Below are 27,946 nucleotides of genomic sequence, written 5' to 3' on the forward strand. Positions count from 1 at the left end.
TTCTCCAGTTAGTTCAATATTTTAAAGGCTGCAGCAGCATGCAAAAGAATTTCATTTTGTTTCTTTAAAAAAAAAAAAAAAAAGTTAAGAAAGGTATCCAGGAGATGGTGAGTTTTATTTTGTCTTGTCTGGATAGAGGTTTGATTTGCTCTCGAATGTTCCAGGGTGGTGAGAGACTAGGAGAAAGCACAGAATGCAGGTCTATTCGGTGTAATCTTCTCCCTCATTTTCATCTTCACCATCAACGGCAAGAGCAGCATACTTGCTTGCAGAACTGAACTTCTGTAATAGACAAGATCGATAAGAATAAGCAGCAATGCCTATTTCCAGCCACTCTGTTTGCAGCCCCAAATGTACAGGATTTCAATGGCAAAAGTAAGCTACAATAAGTTGAGGGCAAGTCTTTGACACTCACAGAGGCTGGATTTTCTTCAGCTTTCTTTGGCTCAGGTGCAGATCTGGAGTCTTGATCCTTTTTGCCATCTTTCCTGCAGAGACATGAACAACTTTAGGAGAGGACTCTCCCAACACTCACAAGCAGTTCTGAGGTACTGAATACGCACCTCCAATCAACAGTCTGGCTATCTGGACATTTTGTAATCTAGATTCTCAGAATTGTAACTGACTATATTGGTTGACTTTAATGGGTTCACAGTGGGAGATCTGGCAAGGCTTGGAGAACCAGGAACTTTCTCATACAAAGACACAGGTAGCTAGCATCAGATCAAAGGTTACAAATGAGCAGGGAACACACACGTACCTATCTGACTCCTTCCAGTGGTCTTTGTTCCCTCCATCTCCTGGACCACGGCTGGAATTTCCACTTTGGCCTTTTGGGGCACTCACCCCATCTACTTTATTTTCATCTGCTTGAGTGGAGACACAAAAATAAATGGAAGTCAGTAAAATAAACACTCTTCCTCTCCCAGGTTTCCCTTAAGCTGAAGAGAAGTGTGCCCACATGTACTGAGGGAAATGAAAACTACCCCCAACCCAGATTTCCTTCCTAAGCCCTTCTTCCCTTCTATTATCAGACACAGACACACACACACACACCGCAAACAAGATCCACTAAAAAATTCCACCGTGGGGTTACGCCATCATAAAAAGCAAAGTGGAAATAAGGACTATGATGCTGTGTAGTGACCTTGGCCTTGCAGATGGCAACATTTCTAATCTGGACTGAGCAGGTCAATTTCCTTCCGATTCTTTTTTTTCCCTTTCAAAGAAATGTTCTACCAGGAAAGGGCAGGGCTCTGTTTTCTCCAAAAAGGCCACTCCTGCCCTCTACTGGCAAGAAAAGGCAGACAATCAAAGAACCTTTAACACAAAAAAATGGGTGCAAAATACAATGATATTGAGTATTTTGTGACTCCTCTATGGGGACTTTTTTATTTAGGCCTCTATCTGGGCGAATAACCTACTCCCCTCTTGGCCTTACCTTTCCTTACTGGTCCTTCCTCAGATGGTTGAGCTGGAACTACTTTCCCTCCACCACTAGAAGGAAAACATGTAATCACATCCATCAGCTATCTTAGGGAAGGAACAGGTAAGAAACTTCTACTTCAAGTGAAGTTTTACAGAGAACCAAAAGTACATACTTAATGCTGTGAAACATTAAAATATGGGAAAGCAACAATGAAAGCAATTATGTGAACTTGACCAATGTCATGTCCTTTAGAATTATCATAGTCATGCTAGGTTAATCTTATCCCTCTACTTTACAAATGAGAATCCTAAAACTTAGGGAAGTGATGTGACCCCCAAGGCCGTACTGCCAGAATGTGGCATTGGCGGGTTCCGATTTATAGTGTGTGCAGGTTGAGTCACCAAAGTGATGTTAACCAGCTATCGAAACTCCAGAAACCTGAACCACCAGCACACCACAGAATTTGAACTATGACAGCAAAGATGGCAGAACTTATCAGACGCCACAAGGCCAGTACCCCACAGGGCACCTTCCACCATGATAGCACAGCACTGAAGAGTCTATAGCCAACCAACTGCTATGTTTCCAAGCTGACTCACCTTGTAGGGGACTGCTGCTCTGTGTCTGAGCTCTGAGATCGAGCAGGAGGGTTAGAACTTCGCTTCACCCAAGCATTCTCCTTTGGTGGAGGGGCTGGCATTACCTTTAGAGGCTGTTCAGGTTTGGGAGGCTTAGAAGTTGGAGACTGACAGTCTTCCTCTTTATTGGGTGTTTCATTTTCTAGAGACTTCTCACTCTCTCTCCTTCGTGAATCTGTGAAGTCAGAATGGGAAGGTCAAAGCATCAGGAAAAAAGGGCTTATTGGACAACAATCTATTAAGACCTCAACAGAGTGGCAAACGGTCCACATCTGAGTTTACTGCTTTCCATCATTCTTTTTTTTTTTTTTGCAGTACGCGGGCCTCTCACTGCTGTGGCCTCTCCCGTTGTGGAGCACAGGCTCCGGACGCGCAGGCCCAGCGGCCATGGCTCACGGGCCCAGCCGCTCTGCAGCATGTGGGATCTTCCCGGACCGGGGCATGAACCCGTGTCCCCTGCATCGGCAGGCGGACTCTCAACCACTGCGCCACCAGGGAAGCCCCTCCATCATTATTCTTAAATACAGACCTGAATTTGATTCCCAATAGATATAATTATCCCCAAACTGGTTTCCAAATGTCCTCTGGCGAAAATGTTTTACTGATGCAAGAGAAACAGGAAAAATGATGACACTCCAAGGATAGCTATCTGACCTCTCCTAGGAATGAGAATTCTTTATTTTAGGATTATCATCTTTCTGTATTCTCCGTGTTAGAACGTTGGTACTTGAAGAAGGATACATATATGAGTGTGAAGGGGACCTACAATGAAATTGTAAACTCGAGGAACCACTGATCACCTTCCACATAGAGGCTCAATGCACATGTGCACACACACCCGTAACAGAAGTCTCTTCTGGTACACATTTCTCAGACTTTTCAAAGCAGATGTGAAAGTCAGATCAATCCATGCTAATACTCCAAAATCTCTGCATAATTTGGTTATGGATAGGTTATGGAAAAGGGCAATAATGAGATACCCACCCTGGTCTGACTTACTTCTGCCAGATGTGGCTGAGGTCCCCGATTGTGATGACTCACTTCCTGTCCTCGATCGTTCCCGTTCCTGAGTTTCTTCACTTCGCCAGCTTGGGTGTCTGTATAAAAGAGAGTTAACAAAATACATCATGTCCAGCTCAGTGAAGGCCACCCTGGACCCATGCCGACCCCTCAGGAACTATCGCTTATTAATATTTCAGCGTGCTGGCTTTATTTACGTGTGGGTGCACGCACCTGTCTCTTGCTCAAACCGTTTGAAAGCGGCAGACATTAACATTCTTTGGCTCTAAATACAGGTATCCCCTGCTTTTCCAAAGTTTCCTTTATGCCACTTCACTTTTACAGAAAGATCCATATATGCTGCTGCTAACCGAAAGAAATCCAAAGAGGATTTCTGCTTTTACAAAAAAAGACGAAAAGCGAAAATAGCATTCAGCGATTGTTCTGCAGCAAGCTGTTACCTGTTAGCAAGATGTGTCCTAAAATAACTGCTTCTTCACTTTACACCATTTTGGCTTATAAGAGGTTCCGTAGGAACTCTCTACTTTTGGACAGCAGGGAAACAAGTGCCTCAGCAAGTGTCAGCTAGGGTTAAGAACATTCCCCCACATAATCTACGACTCTGCCCTCCCTTAGTGGTAACATAGTTCCACAAATTGCTCAAAACCAGGCCTAGCTTTTCAGCGTATTATAGGAGGTGTCTACCCTATTGGATGTCATGCCATCTTTTTAATAATAAACGCTCCTTTACACTATCTTGAAATAACAGATAATATAACCAACATACACACAAATAAAAATAACTGGAAAATAATTTACAGCCTACACTTAGTATCAGTGAAAACATTTTGTCTACTCCATCCCAATAACTTGAAAAGAGGTAAATCCATTCACCTCAATGGTGGGAGTTTTACTCTATACAATAAAGCAGGGTTTCGCAAAGTTTTTCTTAAAGGGCCAGATAAACTTTATTTATAAAAACAGGTACAGGCCACAATTTGCAGACTCTTGTATTAAAGTACCACCAGGGCCCAGGAGGCCTTTTGAAAATCATGAGGGATAAACAACAACTCTTCATTGGGTAAAGAAACTTTCTCACATGCTGCAGACCACCTAGCAGCCCCACCCCCCCCACACTAATGCTAGTGACAACCAGTAACACCCACATGAATTTCCCAAGTGCCCCCTGGGGAATGTAAGCCCCCATTAAGAATCACTGGATTGGGGACTTCCCTGGTGGTCCAGTGGCTAAGACTCTGCACTCCCAATGCAGGGGGGGGCCCAGGTTCCATCCCTGGTCAGGGAATTCGATCCCACATGCCACGAATAAGAGTTTGTGTGCTGCAACTAAGGCCCGGCACAGCCAAATAAATAAAATAAATAAATGTTAACATAAAGACTCAGGATTAAAAAAAAAAAAAATCACTGGATTCATGGATGTGAAATCCGTAATACAAGACGCCCTCACCTCTCCCGAGGCCGTCGTTCTAGTTTTGGCTCATCCAGCTGACGCTGCAGTTTCTCCTGTTCCTTCTGTAGCCGCTCTTCTACTTCTCGTTCTCTAGCAGCTGTGTCAACAGGCTTGGCCCCTCCGAAGATAGAGGCTGCTCGACTGGACTGGGACGTGCTAGCAGAGGAATCGTCTTCCTTAGGAGCACTCCGAGGCTTGAGGTTCAGCTTGGGTCTCTGGGGGGGACCTAAGTTAAATGAAACTCTAAGTCATAGTTTTTGAAAATCATCAGAAGCCGATGACTGAAAGCCAGATTTCCAGACATACCTCTTACAAAATGCTATTTGGGATTCAGATGAGTGAGTGGCCTAGCCAATCCAGCAAAGGTAAAAAGGGAGATCATTAAAAAATGGGTGTGGATGAGATATCATCTCACACCAGTCAGAATGGCCATCATCAAGAAATCTAGAAACAATAAATGCTGGAGAGGGTGTGGAGAAAAGGGAACACTCTTGCACTGCTGGTGGGAATGTGAATTGGTACAGCCACTATGGAGAACGGTATGGAGGTTCCTTAAAAAACTACAAATAGAACTACCATATGACCCAGCAATCCCACTACTGGGCATATACCCTGAGAAAACCATAATTCAAAAAGAGACATGTACCAAAATGTTCATAGCAGCTCTATTCACAATAGCCCGGAGCTGGAAACAACCTAAGTGTCCATCATCGGATGAATGGATAAAGAAGATGTGGCACATATATACAATGGAATATTACTCAGCCATAAAAAGAAACGAAACTGAGCTATTTGTAATGAGGTGGATAGACCTAGAGTCTGTCATACAGAGTGAAGTAAGTCAGAAAGAGAAAGACAAATACCGTATGCTAACACATATATACGGAATTTAAAAAAAAAATGTCATGAAGAACCTAGGGGCAAAACGGGAATGAAGACGCAGACCTACTTGAGAATGGACTTGAGGATATGGGGAGGGGGAAGGGTGGGCTGTGACAAGGCGAAAGAGAGGCATGGACGTGTATACACTACCAAACGTAAAATAGATAGATAGTGGGAAGCAGCCGCAGAGCACAGGGAGATCAGCTCGGTGCTTTGTGACCGCCTGGAGGGGTGGGATGGGGAGGGTGGGAGGGAGGGAGATGCATGAGGGAAGGGATGTGGGAACAGATGTATATGTATGACTGATTCACTTTGTTATAAAGCAGAAACTAATTAAAAAAATAAATAAATAAACTTTAAAAAAAAAAAATGGATAACCAGTGGACCTACTATATAGCACAGGGGACTCTGCTCAATGTTATGTGGCAGCCTGGATGGGAGGGGAGTTTGGGGGAGAATGGGTACATGCATATGTATAGCCGAGTCCCTTTGCTGTGCATCTGAAACTATCACAACATTGTTAATCGGCTATACTCCAATATAAAATAAAAAGTTAAAAAAAAAAAAAAAAATGGGTGTGGCCCAAAGAACCAAGTCCAATTAATCTTTCCACTACCACATCCATGATGCAGTACCAGACTGAGGGAAAGACTAAAAACAGTAAAAATTTCAATGATAAATTAAGCATTTATCATGATTACTATTACCTGGGGGAAATTTTTTGACTATGGTAACTTATTGGATGAAAAGTATCTTGTTAAAAAAATGTGGTCTGGGGCTTCCCTGGTGGCGCAGTGGTTGAGAGTCCGCCTGCCGATGCAGGGGACGCGGGTTTGTGCCCCAGTCTGGCAAGATCCCACATGCCACGGAGCGGCTGGGACCGTGAGCCATGGCCGCTGAGCCTGCGTGTCCGGAGCCGGTGCTCTGCAACGGGAGAGGCCACAACAGTGAGAGGCCCCCGTTCCGCAAAAAAAAAAAAAAAAAAAAAAAAAGTGGTCTGGAAGATGGATTGCTTCAGTAGGTTAAGACAAACTTGTAACAGTATGATGCGGAAGGCTCTAGTTCCTAGATTCTTATCTCTGTGTATAATATAAATTTGATGGTGATTCATAGGGCAAAGTATACAACACCGAACATTAGAATATAAACTGTAAGGGAGTCTGACTTCTTCCTGGATCCAAGTTGTCAGAATATTTCAAGATGAACCTGAGTGCTTCAAGGATATTGTATTTCTCAAAATCAGTGTTTATAAAGAAAGGCTGTGTACATCAACCACCTGACACCACAAAAACCACTGAAGCCTCCCGATAACATGCTTAGTGCTGCGCTGTCTTCTCATAACTACTATGCTGAATTTGGTATCTATCATTCTTATGCGTGTCTTTGGTCTTTTACTACATATCTATGTATCTGCAAACAAAGAGAGTATTGTTTAGCAAGATTTAAATTTTCTACAAGGGTTTTAAGTTGGTAGTTTATATAACTTCCAAGATACATTTTTCATCTGTATAACCCTGCGAAGAGGCCATTACCTATGTGAATAGGGTACAACTGGGGTCAGAAAGAGGAACTCATTGAAGTCACACAGCTAACACCTGGTGGACCAAAGAATGAAATCCATGTTATTGAAGCAACTCCACTGTTCCTCCCACTATGGTACACAACATCTCCTTCTTCCTTTGGTAATTTCGTTTACCTACTCAACAAATAATTGGAACACCTATATTTCAGGTACCATGCTAACGTCTGGAATACGATGGCTGGGCAGTTTTTGTGGAAGGGATGGAGACAACACTGAAGAGGCAGAGCAGTGAAGGCCCTTGTGTGTCAGAGGTACAAAGGGGTATCTTTCAGGCCACGAGGAGACAAGATAGGGTTTTAGAAGGAGGAGAATAACCTAATTAGATATCGTTCCAGAAAGACTACTTGGGCCAATGTGAAAATGGAGCGAGGCAGGGAAATGTTAGTAACGTGGGCATAGCAATGAAGTCTGAACGGAGGTAGTGGCAGTGACCCTGAGGACAAGGTGGGGGGGCAGATCTTAGAAGGAGTGGGGGGTTTGAGCATCAGCGGGGAAGGGGGGCTGGAAATCAGGTGTACAGCCATTGGGGGAGGCAAGAAATGGCATGAGAGGCAAAGGTCAGTAGTGAACGAAGACTACATCTGAGCCTCGACTTTTCTCACAAGTAAAGGGAAGACAATAACTGTACATCTACCACATAGAATACTTAAATAATACCTGTATGAGCACTCAGCTCATTGTTGGTGCAGCGTAAATGCTCAATAAATGTTAGCTATTATTTCCAGGTTTCTTGCATGGAAATAGAGGTAACAGGTATCAGGTATCTTAAAATAAAAATTTATTTTAAGAATAAATTTTAGGGACTTCCCTGGTGGCACAGTGGTTAAGAATCCACCTGCCAATGCAGGGGACACGGGTTTGAGCCCTGGTCCAGGAAGATCCCACACGCCACGGAGCAACTAAGCCCGTGTGCCACAACTACTGAGCCTGTGCTCTACAGCCTGTGAGCCACAACTACTGAGCCCGTGCACCGCAACTACTGAAGCCCGTGCTCCGCAACAAGAGAAGACACCACAATGAGAAGCCCGCGCACCGCAACAAAGAAAAGCCCCTGCTTGCCGCAACTGGAGAAAGCCCGTGTGCAGCAACAAAGACCCAACACAGCCAAAAATAAATTAAAACACCCACGCACCGCAAGGAAGAGTAACCCCCGCGTGACGCAACTAGAGAAAGCCCGCGCACAGCAACGAAGACCCGTTGCAGCCAATGAATGAATGAATGAATGAATGAATGAATAAATAAAATGACATCACTCAAGTCAGAACAAATGGTGGCCATTTATAATATTTTTTGAGAGGTCAGAGTTATAACACAATATATGTTTTATATAAATGATACAATATCAGGAGCATAATTTTAGAATAGGTACACTGACATCTCACCATTAATTAATGAGTATCAACTACTTGGTATCAATGGCATTGAAATAAGCAACACCTGGTTTTTAACCCACAGTGCCAACCAATTACTGGCTATGAGACCATGTTTGAGCCTCATTCCTTCACTTGAAAAATGGGGCTAAAACAGCCTATTTTTTTTTTTTTTTTTTTTTGCGGTACGCGGGCCTCTCACTGCTGTGGCCTCTCCCGTTGCAGAGCACAGGCTCCGGACGCACAGGCCCAGCGGCCATGGCCCACGGGCCCAGCCGCTCCGCGGCATGTGGGATCCTCCCAGATCGGGGCACGAACCCGTGTCCCCCGCATCGGCAGGCGGATCTCAACCACTGCGCCACCAGGGAGGCCCTAAAACAGCCTATTTTAAGTGAGATCATACTATAAGAAAGTCTGGCAAATGTTTTTTCCTTTTTCCTTTGTTTATTCAATTAAATTTTTTTTAATTTTTGCGGTACGCGGGCCTCTCACTCTTGTGGCCTCTCCCGTTGCGGAGCACAGGCTCTGGATGTGCAGGCTCAGCGGCCATGGCTCACAGGCCCAGCCGCTCCGCGGCATGTGGGATCTTCCCGGACCAGGGCGCAAACCCGTGTCCCCTGCATCGGCAGGCGGACTCTCAACCACTGCGCCACCAGGGGAAGCCCTATTCAATTAAATTTTAACTGAAAAAATCTATATGCTAAAACAGGTTAGAACTACACTTTATTTCCATTATGTCCATTTTTATCTAATGCTCTTTCCATTATGTTCCGATGCAACCTTTACTATGTGTAGGTTCTATCTGTGCCCAGTTAAGGGGTTTGAAACATAACTGAAAAATTTCCAACCAGTTACTCTAGTGGTAATGCCCCATTAAGTAAGCAGAAGCAAATGATTACCTCTATCATCACGCCTATAATCATCCCGAGAGTAATCGTCTCTGGAGCTCCATGACCGGTCATCTCGTCTCTCATATCTGTCTTCATAGCGGTCCCCACCTCCTCTGTAGTCGTCATCCCTACGGTACCCACTACCAAATGCTCTTCTGCCACTGCCTATCCTGGAATCGTAGCCTGTAAACATATCCCAAATTGTAATCATCACACTGGAGGGGAGAAGGCAAGAAAGGAGTTCTTAAAAGAAAGCAATTTAACTTAATTGTGTTTTACAATGACCTCTATCATAGTCTCTGCTGCCTCGGTCATCATAGCGATCTCGGCCCCCGTATCGATCCATGTCCCGGCGTGGGCCATCACGGTAACTGTCCCGATACCCATCACGATATCGGTCTGAATCGTAACGATCTCGAAACTCTAGAGAGGAAAGAGACAGGTAACATCATTCCTTTTTCTTTGACACATACTGATAAAAACAAACATAGCCCATTAGGTCAGTTTGCTTTCATGACTTCATATTCACTGCTGTGTCTGTTTACATTAAAAAAACCAAAAACCAAAAAACAATCGCACTATATCCAAGGTAGAAGAATTTGTATTGAATTAAGGTTTCCTTGGTATTTATTTTAAAAAGTTCTCCACTAATTCAATAAATGTTGCTGGGCTAACAATTTAGGAGGGAGTTAGGGGAGAGAAAAATCTATACAGCAGTACTGCCTTATGTGTGGTTTCACTTTTTGAAGTTTCAGTTACCTATGGTCAACCACAGTCCAAAAATTTTAAATGAAAAATTCCAGAAATACACAATTCCTAAGTTTTAAATTGCGTGCTGTTCTGAGTAGCATGATGAAATCTCGTGCCATCTCCCTCCAACTTGCCCGGGATGTGAATCATCCCTTTGTCCAGCATATCCACGCTGTACAGTACAGGACAGTAAGATATTTTGAGAGAGAGATATCACATTCATGTAACTTTTATTACAGTATACTGTTATGTATAGGAAAAAACATAGCATAAAACATAGGGTTCAGTAATATCTGAGGTTTCAGGCATCCAGGAGGGTTCTTGGGATGTATCCCCACAGATGGGGGGGGGGGACTACTTTATATTCCATAATGAACTTCCAGGATTAAAGATGTGAATACTAAAAATGTAAGTACAAAGCACCAGAAGAAAATATAGTTGGAATCTTTCATGCCTAATACCAAAGAACCAAAGACTACTTAAAAAGTTTAGCATGGAGGGAATTCCCTGGCGGTCCAGTGGTTAGGACTTCATGCTTCCATTGCAGGGGGCCTGGGTTCCATCCCTGATAGGGGAAATAAGATGCCGCAAGCCACATGGCCTGGCAAACAAACAAAAAGTTTAGCACAGAAAAACAATACACATACCACAAATCTGAGAGGCAAACAAAATAAGAAAAACATATGTAACATATGACAACCGGTTAATTATCTGTTACTGCTTAAGTAACAGGAACTAAAACGGGACATTGTTTTCTACTGCCCAAATGGAAAGGTTAAAATAAATGATATATCTTGTAGTGGCAAAGTTTAGCACAATAAGTCAATTCCTACTCTGCTGAGTTAAAAATAGTTCAAAGGCCTTGAAAGTTGTTTCGGAACTATATACTAAAAGATTTAAAAAACATGTATACCCTCTGGGCCAGCAATTTAATTTCTAGGAATTTAACCTGAGCAAGTAACTGGACACATTATACAGATATACATATAAGAAGGTTCTTTGGATTGTTGTTTATAATATTAAAATCGTTGCATGCTATTTAGCTTCAGGTGACATGTCAGAAACCCAGATTTTTATATGGAAAAAAAAAAACCCTCAATGTCTAAACATGAACAAATTAAAAAACAAAACAAAAAAACTTAAAAGGCATTCTGAGTTTAATTGTGAGTAGGCCTAAGAAGTATCTTAGTCTTATGACAGCTTCCTTTTAAAACAATGGTTTCATTTTGCAAAGGCCATCATTTTGTCTAGTGAACATTCATCCACAAGTAGTTTAAATTTTAAAAATTAAGGGACTTCCCTGGTGGTGCAGAGGTTAAGACTCCGCGCTTCCAGTGCAGGGGCATGGGTTTGATCCCTGGACCGGGGCGGGGGGGATGCAGACGGACAGGGGGATGACACTAAGACCTCACAAGAGGCTTGGTGCGGCCAAACAAAACAGGTCTTGAATTTTACCCTTGTCATCACATGTATGTTATGCTATCAAATATTCCATTATATAGACAAACAACTACTTAGTCATTTCTTTACTCAACAGTAGGTCCTTTCCATTAAAGAAAGAAATGAGTGTTGAGTCTTTCTTCATGTATTTCAATAAAGTTGTAGCATTTTCTCCACAAACGTTTTACAAAGCTTTTATTGGATTTAGGTGGTGTGTGTAAAAGTTGTAATTTATCCCAGCTCCTACCCCATGACATTCTCTACTCCCCTTCTCTAAATTACACTTTATTTGCATAATGTTTTTCTCTCCTGGTATAAATAATGTCCAACAAAGACAGTATTTTTGTCTGTTTTGTTCACTGCTGTATCCTGAGCTTACAAAAGTATCTGGCACGTGGTAGACATTTAGTATTTTTGAAGGTAATGAATTTTCTGTTATTTTATAAGGCATCTTAAATTTTTTTTCTGCATCTACTGCTACCCTCCCCTTTATCTGCCATTGTGATCATCTACATTAACACATTTGTCCTATTACAAAACAACCCCCCAGAATACACAAGAAACTAACTAGATAAAAATGAACTTACTGTCTCCAAAGCTATCATCACCTCTTCTAGGTGGGTAGTCATCAAAGCTGTCTGTAGCAGGACGGGCCCTCCAGTCTGTATCTGTTTTGTCAGAATCCCGATTTCTATCTCGGCCAAAAGAACGATCATCCCTGTCTACAGATACATAAAATGAAAAAACACTGGTTAGCTCACAAAAACTTTTGCCAGATATTTCTCATATGCACAGAGGCCCCCTCCTGCCCCCACATACTGTACTTCTTGCTTATACCACAGCGTCATCACGAAGTTGCCCCAGGCCCCATAAGTGTACTCTCCAACTCAACCAAGTGACTCCCTTCCTCATATTTATTCCTACTGGTTTAATGCTTACCTGTCTCATCTTCTGTATAGGCATCTTAAAATTTTTTAAAGATAGGCCAGGAACTCCCTGAAATATACATGAATCAGGCTCCTCTTGTGTCCAGTGTGCTGCTAGGTACGTAATCTATTTAGTTTATATTTAATGTTCATCTAGGTCAATCAGGGTTTCAGTCTCAACACTACCAACATTTTGGGCTGGACAATTCTTTGTTGGGGCAGCTGTCATACGCATTATAGGATAGTCCCTGGATGCTATTAGACGTTAGGAGCCCTCCCCACAGTTGTGACCACCCAAATGTCTCCCAACATTGACAAATATCCCCTGTGACGCAAAACCATCCTCAGTCAAGAACTACTGCTCAAGGTTAAGGTGGCCCCCACTATCTGCCTCTATTACAAGTTTCTGGGGAAGGGCACCTCTGCTTTGTCTTCCCAGGACCATGACAAAACAAAACATTCCATCATCTTTCCTACCTTTATCCTGTGCTTGATCAGCAACGTCCACTCGAATTCTCCTGTTACCTAGAGACTGAGAGCATAGGACCATATTAACCAACCTTTTGCCCCATTATGCACAAATCCCATGAGTGACCTTGAACGTCTGGGCATAGCAGAAGCACTGGGGGAAGGAAGATAAAGGAAAAACACTGTAATCTAGCCAACACTACAATTTGTTGGCTAAAGAATCCTTTATAAAGACTTGAATATAAAATAACCCCTTAGAATTAACATTTAAGTTGGGCTTAAATGAATGTTAGGTCAATTATCTTACTATTTTTATAAAGTCAAACCTCACAGAATAGATTTAACTTTTTAAACTATCACAGGCAATCTGTCACATGTAATAAATTAAAAACATTTCTAGACAACTAGCTAAATAAAGGTATTACTTGGGTCCAGGGCAATTATGCATTCAAACATTTACAGAGTCCCTATTATGCACCAGCAAAGTTGCATAAAGCATGGTCTCTGTTTATAATCTCAAGTTCTTTCACTCAGTATTACCTTACGATAAATCAGTTCCTCCAGGATACCCTCTGATTTCCCTTTCCCACATCACTATTTATATATTTTGAACCCAATTAATTCTACTGATGATATTTTTCTCATTTCATAGTAGAATCTACAGTTGAAGAAGGGTGACAATGAAATTTAGTTAAGAACACCTGGAATTATATTAAATACCACTATGATGAAATCTCTAAATACAAACTAACTCCTAAGTCTGGGCCATGACAACATTTTATTTAACAGTCAATTCAGCAAACTTCAGATAATAACAATTGTATGGTATTCTTTTTCTTATTCAGACTGAGAGTTAAAAATTAGTAATGTTAATAAAACCTAAAATGACCTGAGAAGAAAAACTTTCAAACAACTTTTGCTTTTCATATATTTAACTAAATACATGAATTTTATTCCTAATTTGACATCTGCTTCAGATTTGACATCTGCTTCAGATTATCATGGTGGTACTCAAGTTATGAGATAGGAAAAATATTTTAAGAGGAGTTGCTTTCAATCACGTCCAATGGCAGACATGGACCATAGAATTATGGCACAAATGGCATTGGAAATTGCCTTCTCAATGAACAATGAGAGGTTTCTGGAATTAAAAGAGAAAAAAAACAGCCTTTTTTTCTTTCGATATATAATCAGTTTGATTTCTGAAGTCACTCACTAGAGATAAAAAAAGAAGTTCTTGGATTAGAAACTTCCATCACTAACAAGTAACTAAATGTTTCAATAACCTGCTCTGGCTAGCCTAGGAATCCCTACATGGCACCAATCACTTAAATAACTGTATTTCAATTAGATTTAATTTCCATCCTCCCTCATGTATTAACAGCTAAATCTCCTCTCCCCACTGAACCTCTAGTGTCTGGATTAAAAAACATCTATGGGCAATGTTACAAAGCAGGACTGAATGTTTACTGTCATTCTCCTGTAACAGATTCCCAGGAGCAAGTATTACAAATGACATCTTAGTGAGAAATGTTTGTGAGCCCTCTTAAAAATAAAAAATTACTTCCCTGAAAAAGAGGTAACATCTTTAAATACTAAAATAACATGATTTTTCTATTTGCCTTGATCTGGTCATATTATTTTGAAAAAGCAAAGCCACGGAACTGAGGCAAAGCTGTGAGTGAACTAACGTGAGATTTTATTAAGGACTTCATGGTGGATTTCTTCACAATTTCCCACCTAAACACGTTCCAGAATTACTAGGCCCTGCTGAACTTGCAGAAGGGAGGTGTGCCGTGCTAGATGTTGAATGTTAACCGGTATATTGATAAATAATCCAGGCTTTTCTTTGTAGGTATTATGGGAATCTTCGGAATAGCTACTGACCCGGCCTAAAAACTACCAGTTTGATAAACACAAGAGCTGTTAGCTCCCAGCCCTCAACCCCCACCCTTAGTTTATTTACCTCTTCATTGAGGCTCAGGGCAGTGAACAAGGAATCCAGGTCCTCAAACTCAGCATAACCAAAACCTTTCAACCTCTCAGGATTGCTGGGTTCACGTGGTAAACGCACTGCACTGATCTAAGGAGGAAAGAAACAAAAAATATTTCCTAGTTCAATGCTCTTGTTCATTTGTCTTCTTCTTCTTCTTCTTTTTTTTTTTTTTACGATTGTATATGCAGTGGATTTCTCTGAAGAATACCCAAGAACCTGGCTGTCTCCAGGAGGAAAACCGGTACAGAGGGATACAAGAGAGACTTTACCATATACCCTGTTAAACCTTTTCAATTTGAACAATATGAATTTAACCTTTAAAAAACTAAGGAGTTCAGTGTATTCCCTGTACCCCTGACTTCTGCCTCATTCTACATTTCTAGTTTTTAGTTGTTTTTCAGTTAAAAGGAACCGCTTGTGTTCCACAATTAGTTTATTTCCAATTTTTGTCTCTCAGAAATTTGACTCAGTTTTTGCCAAAAAATTTTCTGGGCAGTATATTTTTTGGCAAGCTGACTTATCTGAGAAACATTACTTGTTGTCTTCATATATTAATAGCTTGGCTGAATCAAACACTGGATCATAAACCCTCACCATACTTACCCTTTCTGCTGAATTCTGAGATGGTAAACCACTGAATTGTACTTTTCACTTTTTTTTTTTTTTTTTTTTTTTTTGCGTTACGCGGGCCCCTCCCATTGCAGAGCACAGGCTCTGGACGCGCAGGCTCAGCGGCCATGGCTCACGGGCCCAGCCGCTCCACAGCACGTGGGATCCTCCCGGACCGGGGCACGAACCCGCATCCCCTGCTTCGGCAGGTGGACTCCCAACCACCGCGCCACCAGGGAAGCCCCACTTTTCACTTTTTATGTCTGTTTTCTTACTCTTTTTACTTATTTCTTCATTTCTCCAATATTTTGCATATATTCAAGCTATCTTTTGCATCACTGATTTGATACTTTATTCTGGGCTCCTGAGATATAGATTTTGTCACAGTCGCTTTTAAATTCTAGTTTAACTCAACTTGTGAGGAGAGCAGGAAAAGGAACAAAATAAAAAGGGAATAAAATAAAAAGAAGTAGCTACAGACCAATTCTAGAGCATAAAGGTGAAAAGCCTGAACAGGCCAGAGATTATTCAACACTCTACAGAAGAAAGAGGCTACTAGAGAGGAATCGAAAACAGGCCATACTTCTAGATGTACTACATAATTAAACAGAGAGTAAAATTTTAAGTTGCGATAAAAAATAATCACACAAGAAAAGCCAGCTACAGAAGTTGATGGCCCATTGCAGAGAACAGGATCTAGTAAAGAAGTCAACCAACATAGCAAAAGTGAAGAAGGGTTGACATATATACACTAATATGTATAAAACAGATAACTAATAAGAACCTGCTGTATTAACAATAATAATAAAAAAAGCGAATGAGGGAGGGACTTCCCTGGTGGTCCAGTGGTTAAGAATCCATCTTCCAATTCAGGGGACGCGGGTTTGATTCCTGGTCGGGCAACTAAGATCCCACGTACCGCGGGGCAACTAAGCCTGCGTGCTGCAATTAGACAGCCCAAGCACTCTGGAGCCCACAACTAGAGAAGCCCGCATGCCGCAATGAAGACTCAACGCAGCCAAAATAAAAAAGTGAAAGAGGGAGCAGATTCTTAGAAGAAACCTAGTTTTTAATGTCTTCTCTTCGGCAAAGACTCTGGAGAAAAACCAAATTGGAAATTATTACTCTTCTTCCATTTTTGAAATCCTAAGTATTTTTTCATCAAAGTTTAGAAAAGGATTCTTAGCACCTCATACTCACTTTTTCGTCTTTCTGGAAACTTCTAGGTCAGTGTTTTCAAACATCCTGCCTTAAGTTTTTAAGCAAGCCTGTGAATTCCATTATATGTGAGCAGACTCCATTAATAAAAACTACACATCTGCTCAGTTAAACGTATTCTTATAAAAAATTAAAATGTAATTTTGATATAAGCCTGAATGTCAATTACAGAATAGCTGAGTTCAGAGAAACTTTCTTCCACTTTCCAACGTTTAACTGGGTATGTCACCTTTAAATTTCATAGAGAAGGGATATATATATATATATATATATATATATATATATATATATAATAAATAAAATATATATATATATATATATATTTTTGCAGTACGCGGGCCTCTCAACTGTCGTGGCCTCTCCCATTGCAGAACACAGGCTCCGGATGCGCAGGCTCAGAGGCCATGGCTCACGGGCCCAGCATCTCCGCGGCATGTGGGATCTTCCCGGACCGGGGCACGAACCCGTGTCCCCTGCATCAGCAGGCGGACCCTCAACCACTGCGCCACCAGGGAAGCCCGGGATATATATTTTTGAGAGATTCTCTCTATATCAATAAGGTATTAAATTTGCTGATAAGACTGTCCAACTGGTTTTGGATGAGAACATTCTGAGCCAAACGGCCTAAACACCACTAAATTACATACCTGTTTCTTCCAAGTATAGACACAACCTCAGAACCTTTCTCAACACAGAAATTCAGAGACAGTCACTACCCGTACAGTACCCTCCATACCTAGTTAATGGCCTAAAACCTTTACACTTACATTTAATCCTCTAAAGAATTCCTTAATGGAGTCTTCTGTCACATCATAGGGCAGGTTCCCTAGAAAAGCAGTGTAGGGTGGTGATTTGGGAAGACGGCTCCGGTCAATATTGGGTTCCCGAGCAGCCCGTGGAGCAGTGGGCAGGATGGAACGGTCAATTGGAGGTGCCCTATACACATCATCATCATTACTATGCCAAGTGGTTGAAACTAGGATAGAAAAGTAGACATAAGAAATTAGAAGAAACTTCCCTTACTGCCACTGTAGAATAAGAGGACATATGCTAAGCGCCAAGTATTAAATAAGCTATATCAGGAAATAAAGATAAAAAAGGTAGGGGTTCAGCAATAAGGACGCTTTACAGACAAAATGCTTCTGAAATGTCAGAATCAGATAGCAATGCAAAGACTCAGTACTATTTACTGCCTCTTTGTTTCTAAGTATTTCAAGGCCTTTCAAGGCCCAGGCTTTCGTTAACAGAATCATAACTTATTCCTTATGCAGCAGAGAAATGAGAGAATATCAATCACTATTTATGGAATGTTACCATGTGCCAGGTACTTCATATTCATTATATCCCAACTTACCTTTGTAAATAATCATGCGAGTTTGTTTCCCATTTTACAGAAAAGGAAACTAAGATTTCAGGAAGGTTTTGTAACTTGCCCAAGGTCACACAGATGGTAGTGCAGTAGGATGGTAATCTTAGTGGAGCTAGGAGATACTGTCCCTACAGCACTGCCCATGAATTTGTACTTCAGGTATCAACACTTACGGAAGATATGATCTAAATGAAATTTCTTGTTACAAAAATAGGTCACAAGAGAAAAAAATATTCTTCTGTTTGCAATTAAAGCTTTTAGAGAAAAATGATGGGTGATCAGACTTATCTCATACCCAATGATTTTATAGCTCCTGCCTGTTCCTGGCTATTTCTTGAAGGCACAGAACTTATTCAAATGATACCCCAATGACTCTTCTGCATTTTCCCACCATAATTCCTATTCCTATTCCTTTTCCTCAGACCAGTTCTGTTTACCCAGGGACGCCCTGACTTCATACTAATAGCTCTTAGAACAAATTATTCCTTGACTCTTGAGTATAAAGACCGTATAGGTTATACTGCATATTACTTTATGAGGACATCACAGAATTTCAGACCTAAAATGAAATAATCTAGTCCTTACTTTACAAATGAAAAAAATAAGGCTTAAAAGGATAGCACCCTGAGAAAACCCTGTTACTGCAACACCCAGAATTAGCACTAAACTCTCTTGAATCACTTTAGCCCCTATCACAAACTCTTAGAGCCCAAACCTAAGATTCTACAAAATACATAAACGTAAGATTGCAGGTTCTACAAAATAGTTTTAAGTTCCTTCCAAATTACAAGTGAGAACCATTATTGTGGAACATATTTTGTCTAGAACGTAATGAAAATTCCAAACATGACGGAAAACAAAAGAAAAGTTACCATCTCCTTCTAGGTCATCTGTTTCATCAGCCCAGCTGACTGGTTTGGGGACATAGGTGCTTCCTCCACCAGTCCCTCCATCCTCAGCCAGGAAGTCTGTTAGGGAGATGGTCTTCCCCTTCTTATTCTTCTTTTTTGCTATTTTAAAAGGGCCAGAGAAAGATTATTCATCAATACTTGGGTATTTACAGAGTTGTACAATGCACTATTATTAAATATATTTATAAAGAAAGCAACAATAAAGGCCCATCAAAGGTTCAGATTGTGGTACATTTCTGTGAAAGAATTCCATGCAGATATAAAGGAGAAAGCACAATGTACTGGCACAGAAAGTCCGAGATGTGAAAAATAAAAAGTTACAGAATACATATTATGTTAAGTCCCCCTTTCTTTTTTTTTTTTTTTTTTTTTTTTTTTTTTTTTTTTTTTGCGGTAGGCGGGCCTCTCACTGTTGTGGCCTCTCCCCTTGCAGAGCACAGGCTCCGGACGCGCAGGCTCAGCAGCCATGGCTCACGGGCCCAGCCGCTCCGCGGCATGTGGGATCCTCCCAGACCGGGGCACGAACCCGTGTCCCCTGCATCGGCAGGCGGACTCTCAACCACTGCGCCACCAGGGAAGCCCCCCCCTTTCTTTTAAAAAAAATTTATTTTTGGTTGCGTTGGGTCTTCGTTGCTGCGCGCGGGCTTTCTCTAGTTGCGGCGAGCAAGGGCTACTCTTTGTTGCAGTGCACGGGCTTCTCATTGCAGTGGCTTCTCTTGTGGAGCACAGGCCCTAGGTGTGCAGGCTTCAGTAGTTGTGGCATGAGGGTTCAGGAGTTGTGGCGCACAGGCTCCAGAGCACAGGCTCAGTAGTTGTGGTGCATGGGCTTAGTTGCTCTGTGGCATGTGGGATCTTCCCAGACCAGGGCTCGAACCCGTGTCCCCTGCATTGGCAGGTGGATTCTTAACCACTGCGCTACCAGGGAAGCCCCTATGTAAGTCCCTGTTGTTTAAATATACATTATGCATATGGATGGAAAGGGGTCTAGAAGGGTTTTCAAACTTACTCTGGGAGTAAAACTGAGGTGGGGGCAGCCAGCTTTTATTTCCTACTATATTCACTTGTGTAGCATTTGAGATTTTTGCAGGTTACTACGTTTATTGCTCCTGGGACACAAAGAAATAAAACAAAATCCCTATCCCTAATAATATATTCTGTATGACACTTTGGAGAATTGTTTGATACTTGTAAAACCACCACATGAGGAAGGAATCATTACTATCAACTTACATAGAAGGAAACCAAGTCTCAAAGAGGTTAAATGACCATCCTAAAGTTACAGCGATATTAGATGGCAGAGCTAGAATTAAACCTAAGGTTTTGGACACCAAGTCTAGGGCTCTTCCCATGGGAGCCCCAGCCCCTAAGAAGCTTGTTATTAGTTCTATGGCAGGTTATCACAACCAGGGCAAATGTACTCACTGTCATTTGAAAGTGTTCAAATTGTAAGACTCATATACACAGCTCGATTTCTCTGCCTTCTAGAAAAAAAAAAAAAAAGATCTCCTTCCCTACCTTAACACTACATATGAAGATGATATTATACTAAAGGGAAAACATAGGAAATCCCTAAGAACCTACAATTTAAATGTTTCCCATGGTTATGAAATCTTTAGGAATCTCTAAATGGCTCCATTTAGTGGCCTGACCTTGGCTCTTTAACTCTCCAGTCCTCAGAACTTCTGAGATGGCACCCATAAGCAGCTAATGCAGAAGAGTTGGAAGGACTAACTGAAGTTCTAGAACTGGCCCCTGAGAACAGCTGTGACATAATTAAGACAAAAAACAAGCAGCTCTGCTGTTAACAAAGATCATTTCCATGGCTTTTATAATGATGAGTTCCTCCTCCATGTTCCAATTCTCAACAAATTTTCCATCCAAGAGGATGAAGAATGTAACTCGATGCACCATTTGCTTAACTGAATGAAGATTGTTCTCTCACCTGGTACCTGCCTTTCCTTTAAAATACCATCTTCAGGAACTAAAGACCTGCTAGCTACGAATGTTATGAACATTCTGGACACAATATGAATTAAATTCATGTATAAAACAAAGGGAAAAGGGATACCTCAATCAAACTCTTATTATTCTTATGTTGGACTTGACCTCATTTTGCACACTGAGATTATGGTCTCAATGTGCAAAACAGATGAACTTGGCTGTAATTATACAGAGAAAAGATGGTCTTGAATGTGAAGTTTCCATGTCTCTCTCAAGTGACTTAACACTAACCGTGCTCCAAAACTATAATTTATGATCACCAGGTTATATTTTGGATCTATTACATGCTTTGAAAGAAAGCAGCTATGCAAAGTTGAAGTCCTATAGCACTGATATTGCTCCTAGCTCATATGCAAAGGCCTAGGGGAAATTTTAATTTGAATAAGACATAAAGCATACCTCTGTGGTAGAATGCTTATAATGTATAGGCTTATTTTAGTTGTCCAATTTAAAAATAAGTGTCTGGGACTAGTATGATGCTAGCTAGAGATCTTTACCTTCGTGGGGCTTAACGTAGTATCATGATCTGTCTGGTCACTGAGAAAATAAAAATAGAATTGGTGGTCAGTCATACAATGAGGTCAAGTGCAACATAAGAATAGTAAGAGTTTGATTGAGGGATCCCTTTTCCGTTTGTTTTATATATGAATCTAATACCAAAGCAGCACAGTCTGGAATTAACCTGCCCTTTGGTCTGATTCTGGCTTACATCAATTTTCTAAATCAGAGTTTCTCAACTTTTACCCCTTGACTCAAGACAAACAAGTCTCACACTCTCCTTTAACGTTATTTGAAATTTCAAAATAATAAGTATCATGACCAAAAAAAAAATTAAAGCACTGTTTTAGAATGTCTTTTCAAATCATACATCTCCCTCTCCCCTGATTCTGTGACTGGCCCCTCCAAAAACTTCAGGCTGAGAAATCACTGTTGGATGATGGACAGTCTTCAATTAAAGACAGGCTAAAATTCCTTCACAAGATCCCTAACTTCCGTTTCTTTAAATCTAGCAGCAGCATTGACTCAATCACAATATAAGCAGCAGATTTAAAGGAACAAGCCTTTAAAAAGTAAAATGAATAAACCTAAATGTTTGCTCCACTCTATTTTATTTCAGTAACCGAGAAACAATGTTATCTAAATCCTCCTGCTTTGCTCCTTCAATATCTAAGTCCATTCCATGTTTAGGATTTCAACAATGTTCTCTTCTTTATAAGTAAAGCATCATTTAATGCTCTAGAGGTATCAATCCCTTGATACAATGACTGAACTGGTCCAACTCTTAGTTTTCTTTAAATCTTATGTGAATTGGTTAAAGTTAAACCAACCACCTAATAAACAAAACACATTCCAATTACTTAAGACCAAATCCACATGGACTAAGAGGAAAAAAAAAGTATGTCCCAGAAATTTTATTAAATCCTCTAACTGCCTGCTTGTCTCATTACAATTGTAATTTATTCACTAAGTACTAGGTACTTGTGAAGGTCTTTATATACTCATCTAGGTTAAAGAAAAGATCTTACAATTGCAGTCTTCTTCTTCTTCTTCTTTTTTTTTTTTTTTCAGTACGTGGGCCTCTCTCTCTGTTGTGGCCTTTCCCATTGCGGAGCACAGGCTCCGGACGCGCAGGCTCAGCGGCCACGGCTCACGGGCCCAGCCACTCCGCGGCATGTGGGATCTTCCCAGACCAGGGCACGAACCCGCGTCCCCTGCATCGGCAGGCGGACTCTCAACCACTGCGCCACCAGGGAAACCCAATTGCAGTCTTTTTTTTTTTTTTTTGCTGTACGCGGGCCTCTCACCACTGTGGCCTCTCCCGCTGCGGAGCACAGGCTCCGGACGCGCAGGCCCAGCGGCCATGGCTCACGGGCCCAGCCGCTCCGCGGCATGTGGGATCTTCCCGGACCGGGGCACGAACCCGTGTCCCCTGCAGCGGCAGGCGGACTCTCAACCACTGCGCCACCAGGGAAGCCCCCAATTGCAGTCTTAATTAAAAAAACAAGCTTTGTTATGACATATAAAAATAAATACTACAACTGATCAGCTTAACTCTTTCTCAATTTCTGCACCACTGACATTTGAGGTTGGGTAATTCTGTGTTGGGGGGCGGTGGGGTGTACCGTCCATTGTATGATATTTAACAGCATCTCCAGTCTCGACTTAGATGTCAGCAGCAACCCCCCCACCCCACTGTGACAAAAATGTCTCCGGACATTGCCAAATGTCCTCTGGGATAGGTGAGACAAAAGTGCCCATGATTGAGCACCACTGCTCTAAGTGGTAATTTGATATCAATAAATAAGTAGACAAACAAAAGGAAACGTAAGCCCTATATAAAGCACATCAGCAGAAAAGTGACTACATTAAACCAAGTCTTCAGGACTATCAGGCTGTAGCAAGTAAAAATGCTTCCTTTATTTTTCTCAGAATGTTTTCCTGTTATAACTCCATTGTATTAGTAATAAAAGCACCAACTGATAGACACTGGAGTGATAAAATCTATGGAAGTGCTGTTTTCCTTAAACAAAACAGAAGACACCTTAAAGTACTTTAACCAATAAAGCTTATTTGTTGTAGAATGCAGCCCTACTTCTCCATCTTTCTTAAACTAGTATCTCTTATTTAGGAAGGAGAATTCACACAGCTCTTAACATTCAGATAAGGAGTTGTCAAAAATTAAGTTTCTTAATTTTAGATCTTGCCAGACTAAGTCCCACTTATTTTACAGGGTTATCAAGTCTTCTGAATGTGTTAGCAACTACAGACTAGGAGGGCTTCCCTGGTGGCGCAGTGGTTAAGAATCCACCTGCCAATGCAGGGGACATGGGTTCAAGCCCTGGTCCAGGAAGATCCCACATGCCACGGAGCAACTAAGCCCATGTGCCACAACTACTGAGCCTGCGCTTTAGAGCCCGAGAGCCACAACTACTGAAGCCCGCGTACCTAAAGCCCGTGCTCCGCTACAAAGAGAAGGCACCGCAATAAGCAGCACGTGCACCACAACACAGAGTAGCCCCCGCTCGCTGCAACTAGAGAAAGCCCACGCACAGCAACTTAGACCCAATGCAGACAAAAATAAATAAGTAAACTTATTATTAAAAGAAAAGAGAGACTAAGTATGTCAGAAAGTGTCATAAAAACCCGTACAAAATCACTGCATTATTCATAATAGGCAAAAAACTGGAAACAATCCAAATGCCCACCAAATGATGAATAGATAAATAAAATGTAGATGTCCATACAATGGATTTGTCAATAAAAAGGAATGAGTATCCATACATCCTACAATATGGATGGATGAACCCTGAAACATGCAAAGAGAAAGAAGCTAGCAACAAAAGTCCACCCACTATATGATTCCATTTATATGAAACGTTCAGGATAAGTAAATACAAAAACCCAGTAAGATTAATGGCTGGTGAGGGGAGAAGAAAAATGACTGCTAATGGGCAAGGTGTTTCTTTCTGGGAAGTGAATCCTGCCAGTCTCCAGAATTAAAAGCTAATTAACGATCAACAAATATTTCCTTAAAGAAACAATACTGTATAAATGCAATCTACTCAAATACCAGAGTGCCTAGAACTGAACTAATCTGCTGATTAGAGCCCAGCACGAAAAGATGTTTCATACAGTGCAGTACAGTATCATGATGTTGAGAGGTTTCAACCTTTACTATGCTACTGTTTAGCAGAGTAGAGAATAAAGACTAAGTCAGGACCAATAAGCTCCACCACCTTGACTCCTATGTTCAGTTGTTATGGGACCTCTCTTCTCTGTCCAACTTCTTCATCTTGACACAATCTGAGGAAAATGCCACACTGCCTTTTCCTTACCTCTCCACACTACTCAATTTGATCACTTACGTAAAATATATAAAATGTCCAATACAACATCATGCAGATAGATCACTACAAAGTACTTGCAGCTTTTCTAAAGAGAGGAGCTATAAAAATTCAAGAATAACTTCTTGCTTTGGGCATTTTCCTACCATTAGGACCACAGCAATATCCATTACAAATCTAAGAAACTGACTTTGGTGTGTGCACTTATAAATGTACATACACATACTTAATTACAAACAAGCAGTTAAAAAAAAAAAAAAACCCAAATCCTTAAGTCAATTATTTCCCCCATGATCAGGAAAACAAATTCTAGGATGTTTTGAGACAAATACAATGTAGTAGGGTATCCTATCTCAAGCTATACTTGGTATGTGACATACTTCAAAGCTGTATAAAAGTATATACATTTTTTAAAAAGTGACATTACTTAGAAATACGATGTTTTACCTTGGTACTTCTTCTCTCTGTATTTGAACTTGAATTTTCATAAGGAGTTTTAACCTTGGCCTTCTGAATCTGGGTATCTTACTCCCAGAATAACAAACATGATACAGGAAGGGATATGAAAATAGGTAATACGTGAACAGCATATAATAGCAACCACTGAAACTATTTTTCACTGTAAGGATCAGAACTGTATGAAAACAACCATTGGACACTATCCTCTCCCCATAAAAAATAATCAAGATGCCACATATAATTCTGGAAAGTGTTATGCAAATGAAAAGCCTTGTGTGGGCATAGGTACACTATTTACAATCTCAAAGCAGTCTAGTCTCAAAAACTGTTAACCCATATCAAATACATTTGATCCCCCACAGGTAAGGCGAGTAGATTCAATAGTCAGCTCTGGACACCTCCTGTTCTTGAAGTTCAATAATGGGTCACACTGGATACTGGTATTACTGCGAAGAATTTTTCGGTCTCACTTAACAGTAAAAGAGGCCGATGAAGTTTTATCACGTATTTTCACCAACAAAATGTAAGATCTGTTTTTTCAACAAGACACCAGGCACCCTCAAGAAGTATACTGAAAATACACTAATTTTACGGACTCATTAATACAGTCATCTTGGAATACTGGTCACTCAACCAAGTCAATGCAATGGGAAAGGATTCAAAGTGGGGAAAGAAATCTGATAGTTTCTCAAGGGCAGACTGTCAGATGCAACCTTGTGCCTGGATACTAGCATAAGTGTCCCTTACACATACTACACAAGCTAAAAAGATTCATGGAACCGAATGAAATGAGATGAGGGCTTCCAGGCAGGTAAAGTGGAAGAACAGGAGACCTCACTAAGCACATCCAGTTTAATCAGTCTGGATTTCACTCAACTCTGTAAAATGAAGGACAGATTGTTAATAGTGTCTTCCACCTCTAAAAATTCCACACAAGTTTTGAGAAAGGGAATAAAGGCTTTTCACTAGATTATGACACTAAGCCATCAAGATGGAAAATTCAGGCCAAATAAGTAGTTCAGATGAAGCTCTTGGGCAGCATCCCAAACTTAGGATGACATGGAAGCCAACCTTGTTAGTTCCAAGTTGATAATGGAGAAGAGTGAGAAGTTTCAAAGATTTTGACCTTACTCTGCCATCAGCATGCAGTGTGACCCTGAACGAATCATTTCATCTTCCTCAGATGGGAGACACCAATATCTGCCTGTTATCTCACAGAACATCAGATTATACAACATACATAAAAGTGCTAGGTCCACGTCAAGCGCTACACTAATAAAAGGTATTATGTTCAAATGCACCTCAATTTCCTCAAAGACATACATCTCTACGTAACAGAGGAGAGAAATCCTTGGTGAGAAATGAGTGTCCGGAGATAACAGTTGTTCAATAAATGTTTTGTAGAATGCAGGGTCATGCCAGGGAAAAGAGACCATGTCTGCCAAACTAAAATTACTGCTATGAAATGTTGGCACAGCTCAGTAAGTCCATCAGAAATGCAAGGAGACTTGCATGTCAGTGATATTCCCTCTCCCTAAGTCTAAAAAAAGAAATCAACTCCAACCACTAATATTCTCATATTATTCTAAAAGCACCCCCAAGCAGTTGTGCAAATATCTTCCAAAAAAAAAAAAGCCCAACTCCACCACTGGGGCTATGAAAACGCGACCAAAATCAAAATGGAAGTTGTCAAGGGATCAGATCTTGTTCACCATTATATCTCCAATACCTAGAATCGTGCCTGGCACGTATATAGCTCACACTCAGTAAAAATGTGTTGACTGAATAAAAAAGCCTAGAAGAAATGTAGGTCTCCACCCTGTTTCTCTCCTCCAACACGTGGGCGCCCCACACCGGGTTCCCCATCCCCATCTAACTCCAGTAACTTCAACCTCCAAACCTAACACATTTACCCTTGTAAAAATATAAGGGCCGAGTCACACTCTAACAGGGGAAGGTCAGAAAGTGGAAGGACCTAAAAAGCAAGCAACACAGGTGCGTAAACCTTCCCATCTGGGCTCTCGCGCGTGCTTTTAAGGAGCGCCCGTCTCCACTTCCCTCGTCTCTTCTACCGCGCACGCGCACCGCCGCCTTCCCCCGCCCCTCCACCGACTCGCGCTCGCGTTCTAACTGCCACCCCCTTTATTCCCTGCCCCCACTCCCGTCCGCAAAGGCCTCGCGCCTCTGAGACCTGGTCTAGTGTGCACCCGTCCGCGCGCCAACCGCCTCTTTCCCTCCTCCACGCCTTCAGGCGGGCACAGTGCTTCACGTCTGTGAGAAGGCCTCACGTCTCCCGCGGCTCTTTCTGCGCCTCCTCCTCACTCCAAGTCAAGCCAGAGTCCACCATTGATCCCAAGTCCAACCTCGCGCATACGGGGTGAAAAGGGTGTGAGGGGGGAGGGGAAGGTGTCCTTCCCCTCCCCCCAAACATCCCGAGGCGATAACCTCACATGGCCTAGCCACCAGCCTGCCGCAGCCCCAAAATCCGAAGGGAAGCATTGCCGCCCACTTCCCGACTCCAGAGAACCAGTGGATCAAGGTCGGAGAGTCGCTTCGGACCCCGGTCCTTGGCCGCGCTCGGCCGCTCACTCACCTGAGGCCGCCATGTTGGGAGAGGGAAAGAGAACGCAAAAGACCCGGATGAGGCAGTCACGTGATTATAGCGAGCGCGTCGGGCTAGGAGACGCAAAACT

The 27,946-nt window shown here is 41.7% G+C and overlaps 1 protein-coding gene across 4 annotated transcripts; it reads right to left on the reverse strand.

Annotated features, from left to right (window-relative positions):
• EIF4B (eukaryotic translation initiation factor 4B) lies at positions 1–27,944 on the reverse strand. 4 transcript variants are annotated; one of them, XM_081250309.1, is made up of 15 exons: positions 27,847–27,944; positions 18,910–19,047; positions 17,436–17,644; positions 14,812–14,928; positions 12,855–12,909; positions 12,039–12,173; positions 9,547–9,684; positions 9,271–9,444; positions 4,535–4,763; positions 3,067–3,164; positions 2,029–2,242; positions 1,442–1,497; positions 761–866; positions 416–488; positions 1–282 (listed from the first exon to the last, which is right to left on the reverse strand). In XM_081250309.1, exons 1-15 carry the CDS (start codon positions 27,857–27,859, stop codon positions 202–204), a joined length of 1,836 nt encoding a protein of 611 aa, XP_081106435.1. In that variant the 5' UTR covers positions 27,860–27,944; the 3' UTR covers positions 1–201. The 4 variants fall into 4 exon arrangements, with proteins under 4 accessions (XP_081106435.1, XP_081106434.1, XP_081106433.1 ...); XM_081250308.1 differs by having other exon boundaries at positions 761–869; XM_081250307.1 differs by having other exon boundaries at positions 3,052–3,164.
• Between the last annotated feature and the right edge of the window lie 2 nt (positions 27,945–27,946).

Source organism: Mesoplodon bidens (genome assembly GCF_964165515.1).
Source record: "Mesoplodon bidens genome assembly, chromosome: 11".
Lineage (NCBI taxonomy): Eukaryota > Metazoa > Chordata > Mammalia > Artiodactyla > Ziphiidae > Mesoplodon > Mesoplodon bidens.

Coding starts and splice junctions, on each gene's coding strand:
- EIF4B (XM_081250306.1), bottom strand. Junction 9,685..12,038: donor TGATGATAGCTTTGGAGACA/GTAAGTTCATTT, acceptor TTTCCTCTCTAG/AGTTTCGAGATCGTTACGAT. Junction 2,243..3,051: donor CAGAAGTAAGTCAGACCAGG/GTGGGTATCTCA, acceptor CTGACTTCACAG/ATTCACGAAGGAGAGAGAGT.